Genomic DNA, 21,147 nt, shown 5'->3' with positions numbered 1-21,147 from the left:
GACCAATGTTTGTGATGGGGTAGCCGGATCCCACAACACAGACTGGAGGAAGCAAAATGCCCTGTATGCTGTCTCCTGGTCCATACCTTTCTGAAATTGTCTCCTAGCTGGCTCGCCAAAATGTTGCAGGAAAATTAGGTCCCTGAAGTCAGGATACAGAGACCAGAGTTGGAAGCAGGTTTCTTTATTCACTACTGAAGTCTCGAAAGCTAAGCTTTTGGTTCTTGTATGCCCAGTGCTCTTTTATAAATTTGGTTACTTATTTTTGGGAGATGAAGGGTATGTAAGAGACGTGTGTTTCCTAGCATAAGCATGATGACATAAGCAGACCAAGCAATTAATCATTATGTCATTTTTCTTTTCATAATTGTTTTGTTTATATTTGAGAAAGCCTGTTCTGGACAATACTCTGAGCTATCCAGACTGACGCTGCCTTGTTTATGTCTGGGCTATCTTATCTTTTGAACTGTCTGGCTTGCTTACATCTGTGAATAAGCTTTATTCTTTTCCCTTTTTAGTTTTAAGGACAAAGTCAAGGGTCCTATCTCAATTACAGCAGGTTGGGATGTAAGGGCCCTGATCTTGGCCCTGCCAAGCTCCTGTGGATCAGACACTCTGGGGAACACTTTCTCAGCTTTTGCTCATTTAATCCCTCAAGGTAATCCTGCCATGCTGGGAACAGATCTGCTGTGCTTTCATTTACTCAATCTATGCAGGAGGAAACCGGAGATAAGGAAGGCCACCTGTCTCCTACAGAGTCATCTAGCTAGCAGTAGCAAAACTGACCTCCTGAGCTCTACTGGTTCCTCTAACCACACCACCTCACTCCATCATCCCTTTAGTGGAGCAAGCTAGCCTCATACAGACATGATTCTTCCTAAGGCATAAGAATCGCTGGCAGCCAGTCATTCATGCCTAGGATGCCCCCACAAGGAAAGCCTGCCACTGTCCATCATGAAAGCAGCTGGTCTGCTGGAGCCCATTCTACCCGCAGAGTGCTTCAGCTGCTTACTTCCCCTAGAAGCAGGTGCATAGCTCTATTCCTGCCCTAAGTTGGCATTCTGTGGGTTGTGGGAAGTTCCCAAGAGTCCCAGAAGGGGAAGAAGCTGGAAGAGCTGAGGGCCCTCACCTTTGAGAGAAGCATTTTTATCTCACAGAACTGCCTCTCATTAAGTGAGTCAGGACTCTGGGTAATCCAGGTGTAGTTGCACACATCTTAACCCTAGTACTTGGGAGGCTGAGACAGGAGGATCACAGGTTGGGAGAAAGCACACAGTAATTTAGCAAGATCCTGTTTCAAAATAAAAAATAATTCTGGGCATGGTGGCACACACCTGTAATTCAGTACTTGGGAGGTTGAGATAGAAAGATCACAGGTTCAAGGCCAGCCTTGTCATCTTGGCATGACTTTCAGCAACCTAGTAAGACTCTGTTTCAAAAATGAAATATAAAAAAGTTCTCTGTTGTGGCTCAGAGGTAGAATGCCCTTGGTTCTATCCCCAGTAACCCCACCCCCAGTAAAAGCTTAAAATCTCTAGAGAGGAGGTGCCTGAGGCAGCCTAGCTCTTCTCGCAGACATACTCTCTGGCCTGTCTCTGTTCCGCGGGCACTCCCGGCAGCTTACAGTGTCCCCCTTGGTCATTCCCCATTTTTCCATCTGGGAGAGCGAGAGGGTTTTTGTAAAGCTGTTTTGGTGACTTTGGAGGAGCAGCTGTGTTACTTTGATCCTCAGTTTTCCCACCTGTCAAGTAGGCCTATGACCCCCTCTGCCAAACCCTCCAGAACACCAGGCATTTTGAGGCACCTGGCCTAGTGAATGGTAGATGTTGCTCCCAGGAGCAGAGGGCAGCCCCTGAGAATTCCTCAGTGAGGCTGTCTGGGGAACTACCCCAGAGCCCCTCCGTAGACACAGGCTGCCAAAGTCTATAAAGCTGGCACGATGACTCCCCTGAGGATGGAGCGGAGGCCAGTGTGCTGCCCGGCAGAGCACACAAGGACTTTGTCCCTGTCTGTTTGCTCCTCTGATAACTAGGATTACCTTGGTTAATATTCACTAGCAGCCTCCCCACCTCGCCCCTCTGCGTCCACTGTTTAAATAACACTGAGCACAGGGCTCTGTCTCCTCTGCCTCGGTCTCCACCACCGGCCCTGGGACAGTGAGTGGTAAGTACGCCTTTCCTTGTAGGGAGCCTCTGGAGGGACCTCAGGGTCCCTGCATGGCCCAGGCAGGCAGCAGGCCTAGGGCTCAGAGATTACGGGGTAGAAAGAGTCAGCTGCAACTGGGCCTCCTGCGGTCATAGTAAAAGCAGCCATGAAGGTCCTTTCTGTCCCTAAGCAACCCAGTTCTTGGCCACTACTTCCTGGTGATCAACCAGCCCTTATAGGGAGAAGGTGCAAAGGGTATCTTACTCTGCATCCTCAGGAGGCAGGGGCAGCTGTGCCAGCACTGGCACTCTGGTCCTGTCCCTACAGCTCCAGCGTCCATCCAGGGGCCGTTCTGCCATCACCTCTGGTCAGCCTCCCACAACCCACTGCAGGGTGAGTTTCTCCCCTTCTCCAGAAGCAAAAGTCAGGCCAGAAAAGGGCAGGACAGGGCCCAGCTTGATTGCAGTCCCTTTCAAAATCTCCACCAGACTGCAGTCAGCCTCCCTCCTCTCCAGATCTGCCCTAGATGAGAACTGGGCCAGGTCTCTCTTGGAGAACTGGGCTTAACAATGTCAGTGCCGTCTGAACGCTACCTGCACATGCTGGGCGATGAGCGTCAGTGTGCACAGGACACCGTCACCATCACCGGGGGTTGAGCTGACAGACCTGAGTGACAGCTCCAAGCCCATCTTCTATAAGCTGTGTGCATGAGCCAACACACTGAAGTGTCTCAGCCGCCCTCTGAGGTGGTTGCTATGGTTACTCCCATTGTATAGATGAGGAAACAGGGAACAGAGAGCTTGATAACGTGCTCCAAGTTACACACCACCCAGGAGTCTCACTGACTCCAGACCCTCTGCTCCTGCTCCTGGCCCAACCCTGACACCTTTTTCCTGGGTCTGCGCCCTGGTTCAGGAGCAGGAAGCCTGGACCAGTCTTCAGGCCTCGCTGATGCTTTGTGCTCTTGAACAATTGCTCAGCCTCTCTGCTCTGTTGGGCAAAATCATAGATAACCTTTGCTCTGTCCTCACCCACCCCACTCAGCTTGATCGCTGGAGTGTTGAAGGATTCCAGCTTTCTGTCACTGGTGTTTGGAGATGGGGGCCAGGAGCATGACCAGGACCAAAGCAGGCCAGGTACCACAGCATGCCTGTGGGAGGCCTGCAGCAAGAGGGAGCGGGGATTCTTGAGAGCTCACTGAGCACCAAGTACCTGGTGCATGTTTAATTTGCACAACAGCCCCATGAACAAAGTGTTCCTGTCATCTCCAGGCAAGGAGGTGATAACCTCCAGGGAGACTGACTTCCAAGGTCACAGAGAGCCAGCGGGCCTCCAGCAACCTGGCCACAGAGCCACTAATTCCAGCAGAGCGATGCTGCCTGACTTCATTTAGCCAGCCCACCTCTGAGGTGTTCTGTTTCAAGTCTTTCTATTTTATTCATCGAGAAGGTTTAAAAGAATCAAGACTAGGACTAAATTCTGTTTCTATGAACAACTGATTCTGTGATTTTTTAGTAAGTTGCTTAACTTGTTTGGGATTCTATTTTTCCATCTGTAAAATTAGATTAGAGAAGACAAGGTATATAAAACCCAAGGACTAGGACTGGTGGTACACACCTGTAATCCCAGTTATTGAGAGGCTGGGATAGGAGGCTTGCAGTTTTTTGGCCAGCCTCAGCAACTTAGCAAGTTTTAAATTAAAATAATTCAAATTGAAAAATATAAAAGGCTTGGGTATAGCGCTATTAAATATCCAACATTCAGCACCAAAAGAGAGGAACACACACACACACACACACACACACACACACACACACACAAATACACACACACATGCACACACACACAGAGGGAAGGATGTAGGGAGGAAAAGGGGAAACAGAGAGAGAGAGAGAGAGAGAGAGAGACAGAGACAGAGACAGAGACAGAGACAGAGACAGAGAGACAGAGGACCCCTTCATTAGGTCTCTCCCAACCCCAAACCCACCATGGGCAGCTGGGGAGATGTGGGCTTTGGACAGCACTTGCTCAAGGCCCAGTACACAGCAGCGGTCCTGCCCAAGCCAGAAGCCACCACCTCTGGCCCTGAGGCCACTTACTGGGTTTCCCGTCCCCACCCTGTAGAGATCCCGTCACCCCTGATCCTGGAGCCCTGGGAAGATGGGGAATTTCCATAAACCACCAAGGGCTGCACCAAAATCCAGTTGGAAAAGAAAAGAGAATCTAAGGGAAGTGGAAATATAGAAAAGTAATTTTAGCACCGTCTTCAGCGCTAACACCCCGGCTAGTTAAAGAAAAATATAAACACGCATTATGCAATATGTGCTTTGCTCCTTTTGGGTTATTTAGAGACACAAAGATCATGAAAAAAATAGCTGGTAAAAAAAATAGCCCAGTTTTGTGCTTCTTTTTTTTTTTTTTTTTTTTTTTTTTTTTGCAAAGAAACTTAAAAGGTCAAGACAGCAGGTAAAACTCTAACTTCCTTATGCCCAGATTCCCCTACCTCAGATTTTGTATACGAATTCAAGGACGCCCTTCTCTCTGTGTTCTATTAAGGTGGTGATCTTAGTTATGGAACTGATAGTTGGCTATGTGACCGCAGGCACCTTTTCCACAGTTCAGGCCTCAGTTTCCCCATTTGTTAAGACAGCAGAGTAGACTTCGAGGACTGCAGACTAGAGGCTCCTGGCCTGGGCTTGTCTGAGGTAGAGGAAGCTAGTGGGGTTCTGCCCCTCACTATTGCCTCATTCCCAGCCACAAAACACGTAGCCTTCACCTGCCTATCACCCAAGGCCTGGATTTTACACCACCTGCCAGCCGCTTCCTGGAGAAACCATCGTCTCAAAGCCCTTCAGTGTGGGGTTTGTGTCTAGACTCTGAATTCTCTCAAGAACACCACTTTATCTAGCAGGTAAAACAAGGACCAGGAAGTTGAAATGACTTGTCCTAGATTACCCAGCCAGTGGGCAGCAGAACCAGGGTTAGACTCAGGGCTGCCTGAAGCTCAAAGAGAGCTCTTTCTCACCTCCATGCCTCTCACACATACACCCAGAGCCCCACTTTATGGGACAGACAAGCAACCCCAACTCCCCAGGATGGGGGCTGAGTGGTGTGAGGATGGCCAGCGAGCTGACTGCAAGGACATCAGCCCATGCCTGTGGCTGAGATAGCAGAAACAGAGTGTAAAACACACAAGACAACTAGCTGTCATGTGGGATGGGGACACGTGTTCTTGTGTGTCTTGTGTAAGAGGCTCTTCCTATGTGCCACAGATGCTCAGCCATGGTCCTCCAGGGCTGTTCCAGCTCACAGTGATTCCGATCCTGAGCTTACCCAATTTCCTTGGCGACTGTGGGCAAGTTCCAGCTCTTCCTGTGACTCCGTTCCTCTTAGGAGAAGGGGGCTGGGCAGTGCTGGCTCACTGTGGCTGGCATGAGCTCAGGCTGCATCCCAGGGATGCCCTGAGTGTGCTCTGGTTCTGTGCCTCTCTTTGTTTGCTGATCTTGGATGTGTGCCTTGACCTCTCTGGCACTAATGGAGGGCAGTGATAGTTGCCCCCCCACACACTATGACAAGACAGAGTTAATACATGGAGGAACTCAAAATAGTAAATGGGGCCATATCTGTTTTTGTTGTCTTTCTGATTCTTTTCAGTCAGAAATTCTTTTCAATCAGAAATTCTTTTCTCTTTGTTTTCAATGCCAATGATGTAGGATGTGCTTGGTACCAGTTGGATATATATCAGGTGTCTAATAGACCACAGTGGCTTTTGCATGGTGTCAATTGGTGGCCAATGTTAGTCCTCATGGTGCCTTAGACCTTGTGTCCCCTTCTGTCTCGCAGGACAATGCCATCCTCCATCTCGTGGGGCATCCTGCTTCTGGCAGGCCTGTGCTGCCTGGTCCCCTGCTCCCTGGCCGAGGATGCTCAGGAGACCGACGCATCCAAGCATGACCAGGAGCACCTGGCCTCCCACAAGATCTCCCAAAACCTGGCTGATTTTGCCTTCAGCCTGTACCGGACAGTGGCCCATCAGTCCAACACCACCAACATCTTCTTGTCCCCCGTGAGCATTGCCACGGCCTTGGCCATGGTCTCGCTGGGGACCAAAGGTGATACCCACACCCAGATCCTGGAGGGGCTGAAGTTCAACCTCACAGAAATGCCTGAGGCCCACATCCATGAAGGCTTCCAGAATCTCCTCCATGTCCTCAACAGGCCCGACAACGAGCTCCAGTTGTCCACCGGCAACGGCCTGTTTGTTGACGAGAAACTGAAGCTGGTGGCTAAGTTTTTAGAGGATGTCAAGACCCTGTACCACTCGGCAGCCTTCTCTGTCAACTTTGGTGACTCTGAAGGTGCCAAGAAGCAGATCAACAGCTACGTGGAGAAAGGAACCCAAGGGAAAATTGTGGATCTGGTGAAAGAGTTGGACAGTGACACAGTTTTAGCCCTGGTCAATTACATTTTCTTTAAAGGTAAGGCTGTGCAACCAGCTTGAGCTGGTTCCCATGGAAACTCTGAAAGCACCAGCTCTTGGATGTTGCCTAGCAGGGCCCTCTGACTACAATATGCAGCTCAGCCTGCATTCCCCCATGTCACCTGCACGGGCACTGAAGTGTTTCCCATCATCACTTAAGTGTAGAGACAATGGGCCGAACAGTCAAAATGGTAGAGCTCTGCAGGATTAGTCAGTCCTTAATGTCCTGATGCTTACTGGAAATTCCAGGGACGGAGGGGAGGGCATAGGATATGGAATGTTTTCCTAACCAGAAATACAGGAATATTAATTGCCACAGATATTAAAGGGGGAGTAGTGTTTAGCGGAAGAGTGTCTACTTTGCAGTGCATAAGTCAAGGGTTCAAATCCTGCCTCCACCACTTCTCAATCCTGACCTCGGACAAACTGTCTCACCCCTTTGGAATATAACTGCTTTATGCTGTTACAAACAAAATGGTACAATGGTCAGAATTTGAAAGGATTAGTCAATTTACACAGAACATGGGATAGTGAGTGGATCATAGTAGCTGATGAACTAATCTGGATCTCAACCTTCCTTTTTGCCCAGGAGTGATCAGAAGACAGCCCCTCATCCCCCTGCCTCACACACCATGGGTCCCCAGGTCAAAGGCAGATTAGGCCACCCCAGGAAACAGCCTGCGTAGGGAAGACAGTGGGAGTCAAGTTCAAGGGCAGCTTCCTCCTACATGGCTCCCCAGCCCTTAAAAGAGTAAGGAAAACAGTGTGCCCAGGCCACAGTAAGCACAACGGAGGTGTCAGGGGCTCCAGAGATACCTACCCTCTGCACCTACGCATGGAGAATTGATACCAAATTGGTATCCAGGAGAAGGGATACCAAAACATAACAGGAACCAAGATATTTTATGTATAATCCCCAAGTCACCATTAAATAAACACATAGTCCAAATAAAAACACTAGACTGCAGAGATCTCAGCCTCTGATCCCTTCTGAAGTTGAGGTCAACCCGTGCTGCCCTCTCTGCAGCCTGGGAGGTTGGGGGGACCTCCTTTTGCACAGGAGGAAGCTGAGGCCCAGTGACACTCCAGGAGGATCAGGGCTCCTCCCCCTGCCTCTTACCTGAACCCCATCCCACTTTGGCCACTGTCCACCTTCCCTCTCTGCAGGCAAATGGGAGAAACCATTTGATCCTGAGCAAACCACGGAGGAGGACTTCCACGTGAATGAGAAGACCACGGTGAGGGTGCCCATGATGACCCGTGTGGGCATGTTTAAAATCTTCCACTGCAGCACGGTGTCCAGCTGGGTGCTGCTCATGGACTACATGGGCAATGCCACGGCCATCTTCCTCCTGCCCGACGAGGGGAAGCTGCAGCACCTGGAGGACACGCTCACCACCAACATCATTGCCAAGTTCCTGCGGAACAAGGACGTCAGGTGACTGCCCAGTCCAGGAGCTGCCTGGCCTCAGAACAGCCCAGTGACTGGGAGGGAGGACTCCATCACCTGGGAAGCAACAGCCAGGTGCTGTGAAGAGACAGTGGCCAGAGGGAGGAAGCACAGATCCTGTTTGGGGAGGACTTCCTTTCTCAGAATGTCCATAGTCCCTTCCCAATATCCAGGGCCCTACGCAGGGACAGCAGTACACAAACATGCTGTCAAGATCGAAGACAAAGGCATGGGTTTCCAGGCTATGGCAGCAGTAGAGGGAGGGGTGAGGTCCAGAGGCATCCATCCATGGTGCTCAGGGGAAGATCCTGCAGGGAAAGGCCCAGAAGAAGAAAGAGTCAGCACAGAACAGTCTGCCGTGCTCTGTCAGTTCTAAGTGTGGCTAGTCAGGTCCCAGGCACCAATTGAGCTCACACATTGGCACAGAGCAGCACACACTTGTAATTGTAGTGACCTGGGACCTCGCAGCACAGAATAGGACACACACCATAAAGAGATGTGAACAAACACAGGTATAAGGTTAACCCATGAACAGAAGTGCTCCTGCCCCTGCCCACGCAGCCGGTGCTCCTGAGGTACCTGAAACAGAGCACGAGGCCAGGCTGGAACAGCACCTGGTCACCTAGGCCAAGGCCCTCCTGTCACCTGAGCACAGGCTCTACTTCAGTCTTGCCCTGTTTTCAGGAAGGACTTGAGCTGGGCCTGCAGCCTGGTGAGCTCTGAGCAGATATCACCAAGCCCTGCTGCTGTGACCAGGTTTCCCTGGGGAGGGCCTGGCTGCAGCAGAGGGATCAGGACAGCTGAAGGGCAGGATGAGACCTGCTTCGAGCAGGACAGCTGTGTGCCTAGAGGGGTCACCAGAGGAGAGGTAGGGCCAGGGCTGCCGGGGAAAATAGCACCTTCAATACCAACCTTCCCACTCCAGATGTGGAGGAATCTGAGTCCAACAAGCCAAGGCGACTTCTCCTCCTGCTGTGGGTGGGGACAGGGCACTAGTGAGAGTAGCATCCAGGAGAGGAAACGCTAACATATGCTGGATCCCAGCAACCTCAGAAATGGTGAAAACTCCTTCATTTTCTTCCCATTTTTCCAGGTCTGCAAGTTTATCTTTCCCCAAACTCTCCATTTCTGGAACCTATGATCTGAAATCTATCCTGAACACACTGGGCATCACCACGGTCTTCAGCAACGGGGCCGACATGTCAGGGGTCACAGAAGATGTGTCCTTGAAACTCTCCAAGGTGAGTCCACCCCAGGATGGTGTGGGCTCAGGTGTCTGCAGGGGTGCAGTGCCCAGAGCTGAAACATGAGCTGAGGAAGGGTCCAGGGAACCAGCAAGGTGCCAGATGAGCTCCTCCAGGGTGCTGTGGTCCACCAGGATGCATGAGGTCCAAGGACAGAGCTGGACAGTGGATTCCTGTGCTTCTGGCCCTGCAGAAACCTCTCCTCAGGGGCCTCACTAACCTCTGAGTCCTTGGGCCTCCATTGACTCATATTTATGCAAAGAGGCTTAGGTTTAGTGACTGCAGAAAATGTTTTATAATCTTCTATCCATGAGACTTACAGCTACTGGTGACTTTTCCCCCAATTCTGAATGAATTCAGCCAGAAGCCCCACATTCAGGGAAATTCAGGGTAACAAGAATGACCTCCATTCTGCATGTGTTGTACCCCCTTGGGGTCAGGGCAATGTCTTTGTCCTACAGAGTTCACAACCTCACCCTGGGAAAGGGAGACCTGTGGAGGAGACGTCAAGTGCACCTGGCCACCCCTCCTGAGGAGGCGATGGCATCAGGAAGGGAGCAGGAAGGGGGTGGCTGCGTCTGGCAGAGGCAGAGTCTGGGAAAAGGGCTGCATGGCCAGCAGGAAGTGATCCATACAGGGGCAGCAAGGCTCTCTTGAGGTCCTGAGGGGTAGGACTCCCACCTGGGTGATGCTGCAGCTGAGGGGTGGGGATGGGGAACCACCCAAGAACCGGCTCTGCTTCTCCCTGTCCAGGCCCTGCACAAGGCTGTGCTGACCATCGACGAGAAGGGGACAGAGGCTGCTGGAGCCACATTTTTGGAAGCTATGCCCATGTCCCTGCCCCCCACCGTGAAATACGACAGGCCCTTTATGGTCGTAATCTATGATCGATACACTAAGAGCCCCCTCTTTGTGGGAAAGGTGGTGGATCCCACACAAGAATAACTGCTCTCAGGCTTTGGCCCCTCCTGTCCTGGCCAGACCATGCCCCCCATGACATTAAACAAGGCTGGCCTGGTGCACACCCGAGTTTGGCCTGCGATCCCTCACTCCCTGGCATCTGTCCTCCTTTGCGTCCTGGGGTCTCTGAGGGCTCCAGGCCTCAGACTCTTTCTCCAACTGTGGCCACATCTGTACGAGGCCTGTGTGTTGTGGCCTGTGCTGACAAGGCTGACTCTGGCTGAGACTTGGCCCTGTGGATGCTGGGCCTTTAGTGCCCCAAACTCCAATCCTGTCTGGGAATCCTGAGGGCGGTGCTGTGGCTCAAGACTATCTCAAGTCCCCAGGTCCCTGCCAAACCCTCCTCACACTGCCCTCGGTGAGTCCCTCCTCTACAGGACTGGTCACACCCACCCAACACCACCCCTCCTGTGCTCCCAGAATTGCGCTCAAACCCTGGAACCCGGAAGCACCTCTTGCCATAAAGGGAGAGAATCATGTCTCTCTCATCCCACTTTGTCACCTCGCCAGGCCTGGCCCCTACATCTCACAGGGTGTTTCCTGAGAATGCTTGCAGGAGGTTGTTTGTGGAGCCCTTTCTCCACGGGGTGACCAGTACATTGACATAGTCCTCGTCACCACCTCTGCCCAGGAGCCTTACACACAGCTCCCCACAGAAGAAGGGCATCTCCCCAGTGAGCAGGAGGGTCCCGAGTCTTGGACTCTATATCTCCTTCTCAAACACACCAGCAAAACTGGCCCTGATATTGAGGTATTAAAGGGGCAAAGAAGACATGACCTGACAGCAGGGAATGGGTTTTATTTAGGAATAAAACCTGGAAGGAGGCATCTGACTGGAGAGAGAGCCCGCGAGAGTCAAAAGCCAGCCTCTTACAGGTCAGGGGCTTTTTAGGGGGCAAGGAAGAGGTGATAACAGGAGTTGTGTAACCCACTGGTTGGTGGGCTAGTGGCCAGGTCATCTTGGGGAAGAGCAGTGGTCATTTCTCTTTCTTTGTTCCTTTGTTCTTGGTCCTCTTCTGGCATGACCACATGACCAGACCTCACAGTGCCCACACCCAAGGCCACATACTTGCTGTCCCCTTCTCTTCCCTACTCATGTATTTGTGGTGCTAGGGTAGTTAGGGTAGCTCTAAAGGATTCCTCAGTTATGGGGGCTACTGGAGGGAAGAGCACCTAGGAGAACCCAAGTCCCTCTCTGCCCTCCCCTACCCAAGCTCTCACGGGGCCATGAGCCATGGCCCTTCCTCCCATGTCCTCTCATGGTCTTCCAGGGACAGCCATAGGTCCTTGGACATGGTGCTAGTCTGCCCCAAGAACAGCCCTGGTCATTAGAGTATGAGGCTCATTCTCCAAGCCCCTGCTGAAGTGCTACTGAACCAGGAGCCCACTGGGCCCCGCAGATGGGCCTGCTGCCTGAGCTCTCCCAGATCTTGTCCTGAGCATGTGCCGTCCATCTCAGGGTAACCTAAGAAACACAGTCCCCATTCATGGCATGGATAGAAACACAATGCACGAGTCTGGATCCTAAAACATTGTCATCATCTTTCAAGTCTAAATGGTCACATCTGTGCAAATCTCAGGCTGCCTTCTACCAGCAGATTCCAATTGCTTGAGGCTCCCCACTGGCAGCCCCAGCCTCCACACGGGACATCATTTATCGCCAGGAGCGATGACATGCCTGAGGGTCTTAGGACCCGGCCTGCGTGAGGTTGTCAGACCGCTCTGAGCCGCCCTTCCTCATCACTGATAGCACAACTGCACTGCAGTCTGCCTGAGAGTCTAGTCAGGTACTGACTCTGAGTCCACAGAACTGTGATTGCTGCAGGTGGGGACTTAAGGCCTGGCTGTTGGCCCTGCTGAGCTGCTATGGATCAGACACCCTGGGAGCACATTCCCAGCTTTTGTTCATGTAATCCTCACAGCAGCCCTGCTGTGCTGGGAGCAGACCTGCCTGCTATCACTCACCCAAGCTAGGGAAGGCAGAGGCCACCTGTCTCTTACAGAGTCAACTAGCTAGCAAAGGCAAACCAGCCTCCTGAGCTCTACCTGTTCCTCCAACCACACCACCTCACTACATGCTCTCTGTAATGAAGCACTCTGGACTCGTGCAGACATGAGTCCTCCTAAGGCCTAGGAATCACTGGCAGCAGCTGGCTCATGCCCAGGCTGCTGTCCCCAGTTGAAGCAGCCGATCTGCCGGAGCTCACTCCATCCACCAGATGCTTCAGTGGCCTGCAGCTTCTAGAAACAAGTGCATAGCTGTACCCCTGTCCCAAACCATCGTTCTTTGGGCTGCCTGAGGTTTTCGAGTTCAGGGAGGGAAACCAGCCAGAGAAGCTGAGAGACTTCACCTTTGAGAGCAGCATTTTACCTCCAAGAACAGTCTATTACTAAGGGGAGTCAGGACTCTGGGCAAACCAGTTTAGCAGGGTTTGGTGGCAGAGGCCTGTAATCCTAGTCTTTAAGAAACTGAGACAGGAGGATCAAGTGTTTGCCTGTGGCCTAAGCAACTTAAGGAAAACCTGTTTCATAATAAAAAATAAATAAAATAGGCCCAGATTTAATAGTGCAACTGCTTTTAATTCTAAGATTACTTTCAGCACTAAATTTTCAGCTTGAAGATGCTAAGAAATAGGCAACGAAGGGGAATTCCAGCACTGCCTCCTGCCTAGCACTGACCCTGAGCACTCTATTGAATCCCCTTTTGCCTGGGTTTCTTCAGTTGCAAGATGAGAAAATGCAAACTACCTGTCAGGCCTCTTCAGTGTACAGTGTCTTCTTAGTGTTCACACTTAGCCAACCACGAAACTTGAATGGAGATTGTGGGTTTCATAAAAAATGTTCTGGGGGCACCCTGGGTAGCTCCTCCTGTTTATGGTGAGTATGGCAGAAAACTCAAGAAATGAGCTCAATGAATTATTGATGTGTGCACATTAATTATCAACCAGCCTGATCTAGGTGTCAGACAACCTGGAGGCGTTCAGGGGATCGGGAGGAACTGATGTGGACATTCTCCTAAGAGTGGGCACACCAGGGCCAGGGCCAGACCAGAGACGCTCCTAAGAGTGGGCACACCAGGGCCAGGGCCAGACCAGAGACGCTGGTGCACCTCCTGGAGGGGTGCAGATTCGTAGTGCCCTGACTGAGGGCCCCTGCAGGTGGCAGGCAACTGCAGACTTGAGCCTAGACCTCAGCCAGCAGGCAGATTCTAAATCAAAGATGATTTCAGGAGGGACCTGTGTGCACGGCCCTAGGGTCAAATTTTGTACCACCTCCTTGTAAAAACTTTATAATAGTTTCTATGTCATATGTTACCTGTTCTAAGCAAGGAGGACCCTCCCCCCGCCCTGCCAAGTAAGAAGATTTGCTGGACAGGGAGAAGCACTGGGAGAGGAGGTGGCAGGATCCTCCCTGAGCCTTGAGGGCCTCCCTTGGAGGAACACGTGACTTCCCCCCACCTCACCAGCCCCCGCAGCCCTTTCTTCCTCCAGCCAGGGACACAGTTGCTGTTTCTCTCTGAGATCACAAAAAAGGACTAAAAGAAACTGCTGAAAATCCAGCAATAAAAGCTCCTCCCAATGGAGAGAAAGGGATAGTTTTGAGTATCATCCCCGGTCCTATGGCTCCCAGCTTTCTCCATTCTTTATAGTTCAGGAAGGACTGTTCTGGAGGTGATTTCCCAACAGGGGAGGCGCATTATTCGTGGGAAAGTTCAGCTCAGAGAGACAAGTTGGTGGCTGGGAAATCTCAGGGCTACTGGCCAGGTGGACTGGTGTTCATTGCTAGGGGAAGGTGTGGCCCTGGCTCAATGCTATGCCTTTGTCCTGGCAGACAAGTCATGCCCCTGAGCCTCGCTGCTCTCCCTGGCAGAGTAAGAAGAGAATCTCTGTCTTTACCTTGAGAGCACACACTCTCACTCCATGTTGCCATGCCAGGCCACCAAGTCAGCCAGTGGCCTGTTCTGGTGTGTGTGTGGCCTAGAGAGACAGGGCTTCAAGGGTCCATACATGTGCCCGCCCCTGAGTCTGTGTGTGTGTGTGTATGTGTGTTTGTGTATAACTATATAAAATTTTACATATATTTATGTCTGTTAGTGTGTTTCTTTGAGTGTGTGTATGTGTTATATGTGTGGAAATTGTTAGACTAAAAACAGAGTCATTTGTGTAAAACCTGGCCAAATGGAACTAGGGGGAGGGGGGGTCTCTGGGGCTCTCAGGAGCTGTTTGCCTGATAACAAGAAATATTAGATTTTTTTTAGCATTACTGGGGTTGGAACCCAGGAGCATTCTACCTTCTAGTGATACCTCCAGCCTTGTTTTTATATGCTTTATTTTGAAATGGGGTCTCACTGAGTTGCAAAGGGCCTCACTAAGTAGCTGAGGCTGTCTAAAAACTGCAGTCCTTCTGTCTCAGCCTCCCAAATGCTGGGATTACAAAGCATGCACCATCATGCTGGGCTAGAAGAAATTTTTGAAGCTGCAACATATTACAAGAGTCATCAGGGACAGAGGCCTCTTGTGTGGGGACACTCACCTGTGACCCCAGTACACTCTGGCCCAGTGCTGACTGCTGCAATGACCCTGTGAGCAGCGCTCACTTGATTAAAAAACACTGACGTATGCTTTTCCCACGGCTCCCTCTCTGGCCCCGAATGTGCTCACAGTGGCCAGTGAGTGCAGATTCCCCCTTCCAACATCCAACCTACCTCCGAAAATTTCATTTTCCTCAGTGTTCCCATCAGATTCTCTAAGCCACAATCTAAACACCTGACCATGTAACTTAGGGAAAAGAAGATTTATTTTCTTAAGGTTTCGGGTCCAGTCCACGTAAGGCCAGGTACCGCGGATCTCAGCACATGGCAGTGGGACGCAGAGAGAAAAAGAGCACATAGGCTGTGCGCTTCACATCATGGAGGCCGGAAGCAAGAGGAACCACATTTAGTCTCCACAGCCGCATCCCAGGGATCTACCCCTCCAGCCACACCCAGATAAATCCCACTGCTGGGATCACAACATTCACGTCTCAACTCCATCGACTCCAAACATTAAGAAATGAGCTCTTAGGGGACATTTCATATCTAACAGTAACACTCAGAGAGGCTCTCCAGCAGTTAGGTCAACACAAGGAACAGATGCGAATGGTAGTTAAGTATGTGAGTCAGGGTGCTTCTTAGGTCTCCAGAGAGCCCCTCCTTATGGGACTGTCGAGAGTGAGTTCCCATGGCACTTAGCTGCTTTCTTTCTTCTATGTCAATACAGATCACCTTCTAAGCTGGAAAGAACCCCGTGTGCCACCATCACCACCAGCTCCCGCCTTGACACTCCCCAGGGCAGGGTGCAAGAAGGCCAATAATGCCAGGCAGGCAAGGATAATTGAGTGTCACCCTGGACCAGGCGCACTGCTGAGCTCTGGACATGAAACATTCACTGTCCCTTTGAAGGCTCTCGGAGGTGGGACCAGTGATGCGTCCCACCTGTACGCCAGGATGTTGTCTCGCTGAAGTCAAGACGGAGATCACAGACAGCCAGGGCGGCACTCAGAGAAAGATTTTATTTAGCAAGAAGCAACACTGAAAGCCTAAGCAAGCAAAAGCAAAACACCCTCAACAAAGAGGGGCACCTCGAGCCGCCTCCATCTCTGCTCAGGGTTTTTATCCAGTTCTAGCCCTCTGACCATTTCCCCCCACACCTGGGTTTACTTTTTTTTAATTTAACTTATTTTTTCCCCGGAGCTCCAGCTTGGATTTCCTCCTGCACATGTCTCCTTTCATCACAAGGTGACTTATGGATGGCTTTGGAATGTGCTTTGCCCACACACCTCTCCCTCTGTGCCTATGTCTTACTAACTCCTCACTGGGATTCATGGCCACCGGGCTCCTCCCACCTGCCCTTTCTGAAGACCTGGCACCAGCTGGTTCTGCTGGATCAAACCAGATCGGAGAGGACAGCGAGGCCGCAGCTGGCAGCAGCTTGCAGGCAGACACATGACCAGGCTCTAAGGCACCCCAGGCTCATTGCTAGCACAGGAGCTTCCTGGTCACACAAGAACTCAATGTCCCCATACCCCCTGCAGTGCTCACTCTACAAGGGTGAGGGGCAGGGAGTCCAGCCCACAAGCCTCCTGTGGCCTCCAAGGGTTCTTCCCAGAGAGTCCTGTTCCACCAGCCTCCTCCTGAGCCTCCTGAGAGCCTCGGTGTTCCCTGGCCCTGCCCTGGTTCTCCTGGTGAGAAATCCTATTCCCCCAAAGAGCAGTGTGTGTGTCAACTCTTCAGGTAACACGGTTGCCCTCCTGTCCCTCCTCCCTCTTTCTTATCTGGGTTTCTGGCTTTGGCTCCCATCCACTGGCCCCTTACTGCTGAAGGCTGCGAGTTTGCAAAACCCACCATCTCTTCTACCTCTTCCCCCAGAAGCCACCCTCTCAGGTCACCCCTGGGTGTAAATCTTGATATCTGCATTTGATTTATTTAATTCCTCAACATCTCCATTTGTATAAGCTCCTTCCTTCCTTCCTTCCTTCCTCCCTTCCTTCCTTCCTTCCTTCCTTCCTTCCTTCCTTCCTTCTTTCCTGTTATGCTGAGTATGAACCCTGGGGTCTGGTGCATGCTAAGGAAGTTCTCTACCAGATAGTTGCACCCCACTTGCCACCCTGTTGAAGGTGAGGTTCAGAGAGGTTTCGGTCTTTGTGGTGAGTCACACTGACTCTAGTGGCCGAAGCCACTTAGGCTTCCAGGGGTTTCCACAAGGGTCACTCAGCAATATCTGGAGTGTTTTATTGTCATACCTGGGGGTTTTGATTGGAAGTTGGGGCCACAAATGTCTAATATTTCTAAGATGCTGCTAAACAAGCAGAAACCTCACCCCCCCACACACACAGGAATGCACACACTGCCACAACCAGGAACCCTGCACTCCAATGGCCCAGGTGCTGGCCTCAGAGGACGCCATGCTACAGGCTCTGCCCACACAGCCCCAGATCAGAGGTGCTGTGTGATTTTGAGGGAGTCATTGAACCACTCTGAGCCTCCCTTCCCCATCCTGTAGAATGGAGAGAACAAGACACATCTTGAAGCCAGAGGGGGTGCTGATGTCCACTTCAATTCTCAGGGCAATCTCCTGGACAGTTACCAGGACAGGAATGTTGCAGGACTCAGACATAAGTTAAATCCATGTTCAAGGGGCCAATAAGTGCAGGCTCTTCAGTTGGGAGAAGACAAGTGTGTGGAATGGTGGAGCCCAGGCAGACATCAGGCAGGCTGCAGATCACACGTTCCGGCTGTGTGTCTTGTCCCAAGGTCCTGCCCTTTCTGAGCTTAAGCTTCTTTGTCCATTAAATAATGGGGAACAATAACTTTTCTGATGCATGGAAGTCCTTCCTGAACCCGGTCCAACCCACCTGCTGGGTAACCTTGGGAAGCTCCCTTATGAGCCTCCCCTCAGTTTCCTCTTTGCAGAAGACTGACAGTATCATTGCATTCAAGATCACGGCATCTTCAGGTGAAGTTGGCGGGCCCGTGGGCTCAGGATGCAGCCTGCCTGGTGCAGGATTCTGTTCTATTCCTCCACTCACTGGCCGACCTGGACCACGTGCGCTAACTCCTCTGGGCTTTGGCTCCTATCCATCCATGGAAGGTAGTAGCCGTCCCCTCACAGGACTGTGACATGAAGCCAGGAGCTGCTACCTGAGCTCAGTTCAGTGTTTGGTAGAAGGCTAGCACCATCTATGTTTTATTATTTTTCTGTTTTTTTCCCCAATGATAATGTCTTAGTATATTGTGAATAACACAACACCGTAGACTGGGTAAATTATAATGAAAAGGGGTTCACAGCTCTGGCCCCTCTCTTGACACGGCCTTCTTGCAGGCAGAGTCCTGAGTCAGCGTGGGGCATCCTGTGGAGAGAGGCGGAGAGCTCAGGTGTGTGACTCTTCAGGTCTCTCATAAAGCCTTGAGGAGTCACTCACGGGGCTGCACCTTGGTGACCTTATCTAATCCTGAAAGGCCCACCCCGGCACAGCATCATTAGATTACACTCCTACTGTCTTAATGGATGTCTCAAGGGGGATGGAACTCCAATGAGTCTCAGAGGCAACATGCCCTAACCATCACTCGGACAATGATGATGTAGATAGTGCCGGACTCGGGCTGGGCACACTGCAGATGTTAAATAAACCACGGTGATCCAGGCATGGTGGTGCACATCTGTAATCCCAGAATTTGGGAGCCTGAGAGAGGACGATCCAGGCGGGAGGCCAGTCTCAACAATGTAGCGAGACGCTGCTCAGCAACTTAGACCCCATTTCAAAATGAAAGAGGAGTATACCTCAGAGGTAAAACGCCCCTAGATTTCGTCTCCAGTACCATTAACTAATGAATTAGTTAATTTCAAAAACTGTAGTGCTTTTACAGAAAATCAATCATTGATCAGTCTCCAGGGGCTGTACTCAGGGCATGACCCTCCCTCCTTTGTCTTACAGGACCATGTTATCCTCCATCTCCCGGGGCTTCCTCTTGCTGGCAGGTGTGTGCTGCCTGGTCTCTGGCTTCCAGACAAAAGATGCCCAGGAGCTGTATGCCTCTGTCCATGATCATGAGCACCAGGAGCATCTAGCCTGCTACAATATCTCCTATAAAGTCATTGACTTTGCATTTACCTTCTACCGAGGGCTGGTCAACTCGTCACAAACCAACATCTTATTCTCCCCAGTGGGCATCACTGCCGCCATTGCGATGCTCTCCCTGGGCGCCAGGGGTGACACTCACACCCAGATGCTGGAGGGCCTGAGCTTCAACCTCACAGAGATCCCTGAGGCCAAGATCCACGAGTGCTTCCAGCATCTCCCTCGCACCTTCCGGCATCTGGACCAGCAGCTCCAGCTGACCACAGGCAGCAGCCTGTTCATCAGTGAGCGTCTCAGGCTGGAGGATAAGTTTGTGCAAGATATTAAGAAGCTGTACCACTCAGAAGCCATTGCCATCAACTTCGGGAACACCAGTGGTGCTCTGAAAAAGATCAACGATCACGTGGAGCAGGAGTCCCAAGGGAGAGTAGTGGATATGGTCAAAGATCTGGAGAAAGACGCAGCTCTGGCTCTGGTGAATTACATCGCCTTCCATGGTAAGGGGATTGCCAGCCTTGGCTGGTTCCAGAGAAACCACCACAACAGGTGCTCAGTCTTCCATCTCTTCAACTTCCTTGACCATGCAGCCTGAAACAGGGCAGGCATGTCCATCTGGCTTCTGCAGTCCTCCACTGGGACACCACTCAGTCATTTCCCTGAGCCAGTGAGACTGGAGAAGAATGAGTTAAATCCGGGAGTCTTTAGTTTCTCTGCAGGGCTAGTCAGAACCTTTATTGTCCCATTGCTCATTGGAAATCCCTGCAAGGGAAGGGCATGGAATATGAAATGTTTCCTTTTCTAGATAGCAAGAAATATAAATTATGACAGATAGTGTGGAGGGTTTCATTGAACATACTTTGAACCCTTCTAGAGCCATGGAAGAGTATCTGCTTTGCAGTGTGCAAGATCTGGGCTCAAATCCTGCCTCCATCATGCATTAGCTTTAACACTGAACAAGTGGTCAGAAGGTCAGGGCCTCCACCCCCACCCCATGGGCCCCCAGGTTCTTAGACAGCTTCTTAGACCACCCCAGGGAAAAAGACTGGAGGGGGCACTAGGAGTCCAGGCCAGGACAGCCTCCCCCCCCCCTTGGCTCCCTGGCTCCTTGGCAGAGCCCTGCAGGGCAGAGCAGCCAGGCCACAGAGGACAACTGAGGAGCAGCTCTGCTGTGACCTAGGCAGGGGTCCTCCCCTCCAAGCCCTGTGGCTCCTCCTGTCCAATGAGAAAACGGTGTCAGGGAACCTGTCACTGCCTTTCTTGATGGTGCGGTACTATTCTACATTGTGCCCCTGCATTGTGCATTCAAGCCTTGGACAAAGACATAGGTGTGCTTAGAATGGTGGCTCTCAATATAGACTGAACCACTTGTGTGCAAGGGACAGAAAGCCTCCAATGAAGAGCTGTTCAGTGAGACTTAAGGGCTTCTGATCGTCCCTTTAATGTTCATAAGCATCTCCAGGCCACCCTCCAATAAACATAAAATGCAAATAGAGATGCTGCTTTTTGGAATCAGGCTTTCACAAATCAGTTTGGGTATATCAACATTCTAAACCTCACCCTAGCTAGCCCTGGCTGATGTAGCTCTTCTCTCTCTCCAGGCAAATGGAATGAGGAATTCCAAGCCAAGCGTGATATCGTAGAAAACTTCCATGTGGACGAGAATACAACCATTGAGGTGCCCATGTTCAACTTCCTGGGCATTTTTTTCCTGTACCGGGAAGAGGAGCTGTCCAGCTGGGTGCTGGTACAGTATTACCTGGGTGATATTACCACCTTCTCCATCCTGCCAGACCCCGGGAAGATGCAGCAGCTGGAGGAGAAACTGACCCACAAGCACTTTGAAAATATCCTCAGACACATTGGCATGAGGTGATTCCCAGTCCAGCAAATATACAGGAGCTTCCCAACCCTTGAGCCAGGCAGGACTGAGGCATCCCTTGGGCCACAGCTACGGTGCATGATCTCAGGCATCCAGAAAGACCAGCGCCCAATTGCATTAGTGCTGGCCAGGCTCAGTGAAAGGCCAGTGGCCAGAGGAGGGCAGGCTCAGACCTCGTCCTAAAGGACGTCTCTTCATTCCCTGCACAGTGGCCCTGTCCCTCAGCCAGTGCCCGGGGTGGGACAGCAATGGCCCTACAGGCTGGGTCAGTGCTCAGGACAAAGGCACGGGACTCCAGGCTCCAGGAGGGCCTGTCCTTGTTCACGTTCCCCACACCAGAAGTGCAGGAAGCTGAGTCCAAGAGCGCAGGCGC

The 21,147-nt window shown here is 51.4% G+C and overlaps 1 protein-coding gene across 1 annotated transcript in view; it reads left to right on the top strand.

Moving 5' to 3' along the window:
* Nucleotides 1-5,992: 5,992 nt before the first annotated feature.
* The window catches only part of LOC308271080 (uncharacterized protein), a gene marked incomplete at both ends in the record, with an annotated part of 34,031 nt that continues 18,876 nt past the window's right edge, over nucleotides 5,993-21,147 (top strand). Inside the window, 6 exons of the mRNA XM_080707219.1 lie at nucleotides 5,993-6,623; nucleotides 7,793-8,063; nucleotides 9,169-9,316; nucleotides 10,073-10,257; nucleotides 18,752-19,392; nucleotides 20,494-20,764. Coding sequence (XP_080563345.1) covers nucleotides 5,993-6,623; nucleotides 7,793-8,063; nucleotides 9,169-9,316; nucleotides 10,073-10,257; nucleotides 18,752-19,392; nucleotides 20,494-20,764 — 2,147 coding nt within the window. The remainder of the gene's footprint in view (nucleotides 6,624-7,792; nucleotides 8,064-9,168; nucleotides 9,317-10,072; nucleotides 10,258-18,751; nucleotides 19,393-20,493; nucleotides 20,765-21,147) is intronic.

Source organism: Muscardinus avellanarius (genome assembly GCF_963383645.1).
Source record: "Muscardinus avellanarius genome assembly, chromosome: 12".
In the NCBI taxonomy this organism is placed as follows: domain Eukaryota; kingdom Metazoa; phylum Chordata; class Mammalia; order Rodentia; family Gliridae; genus Muscardinus; species Muscardinus avellanarius.
The sequence above is the reverse complement of the archived record's forward strand: the minus strand, read 5'-3'. Positions and strand labels throughout refer to the sequence as shown.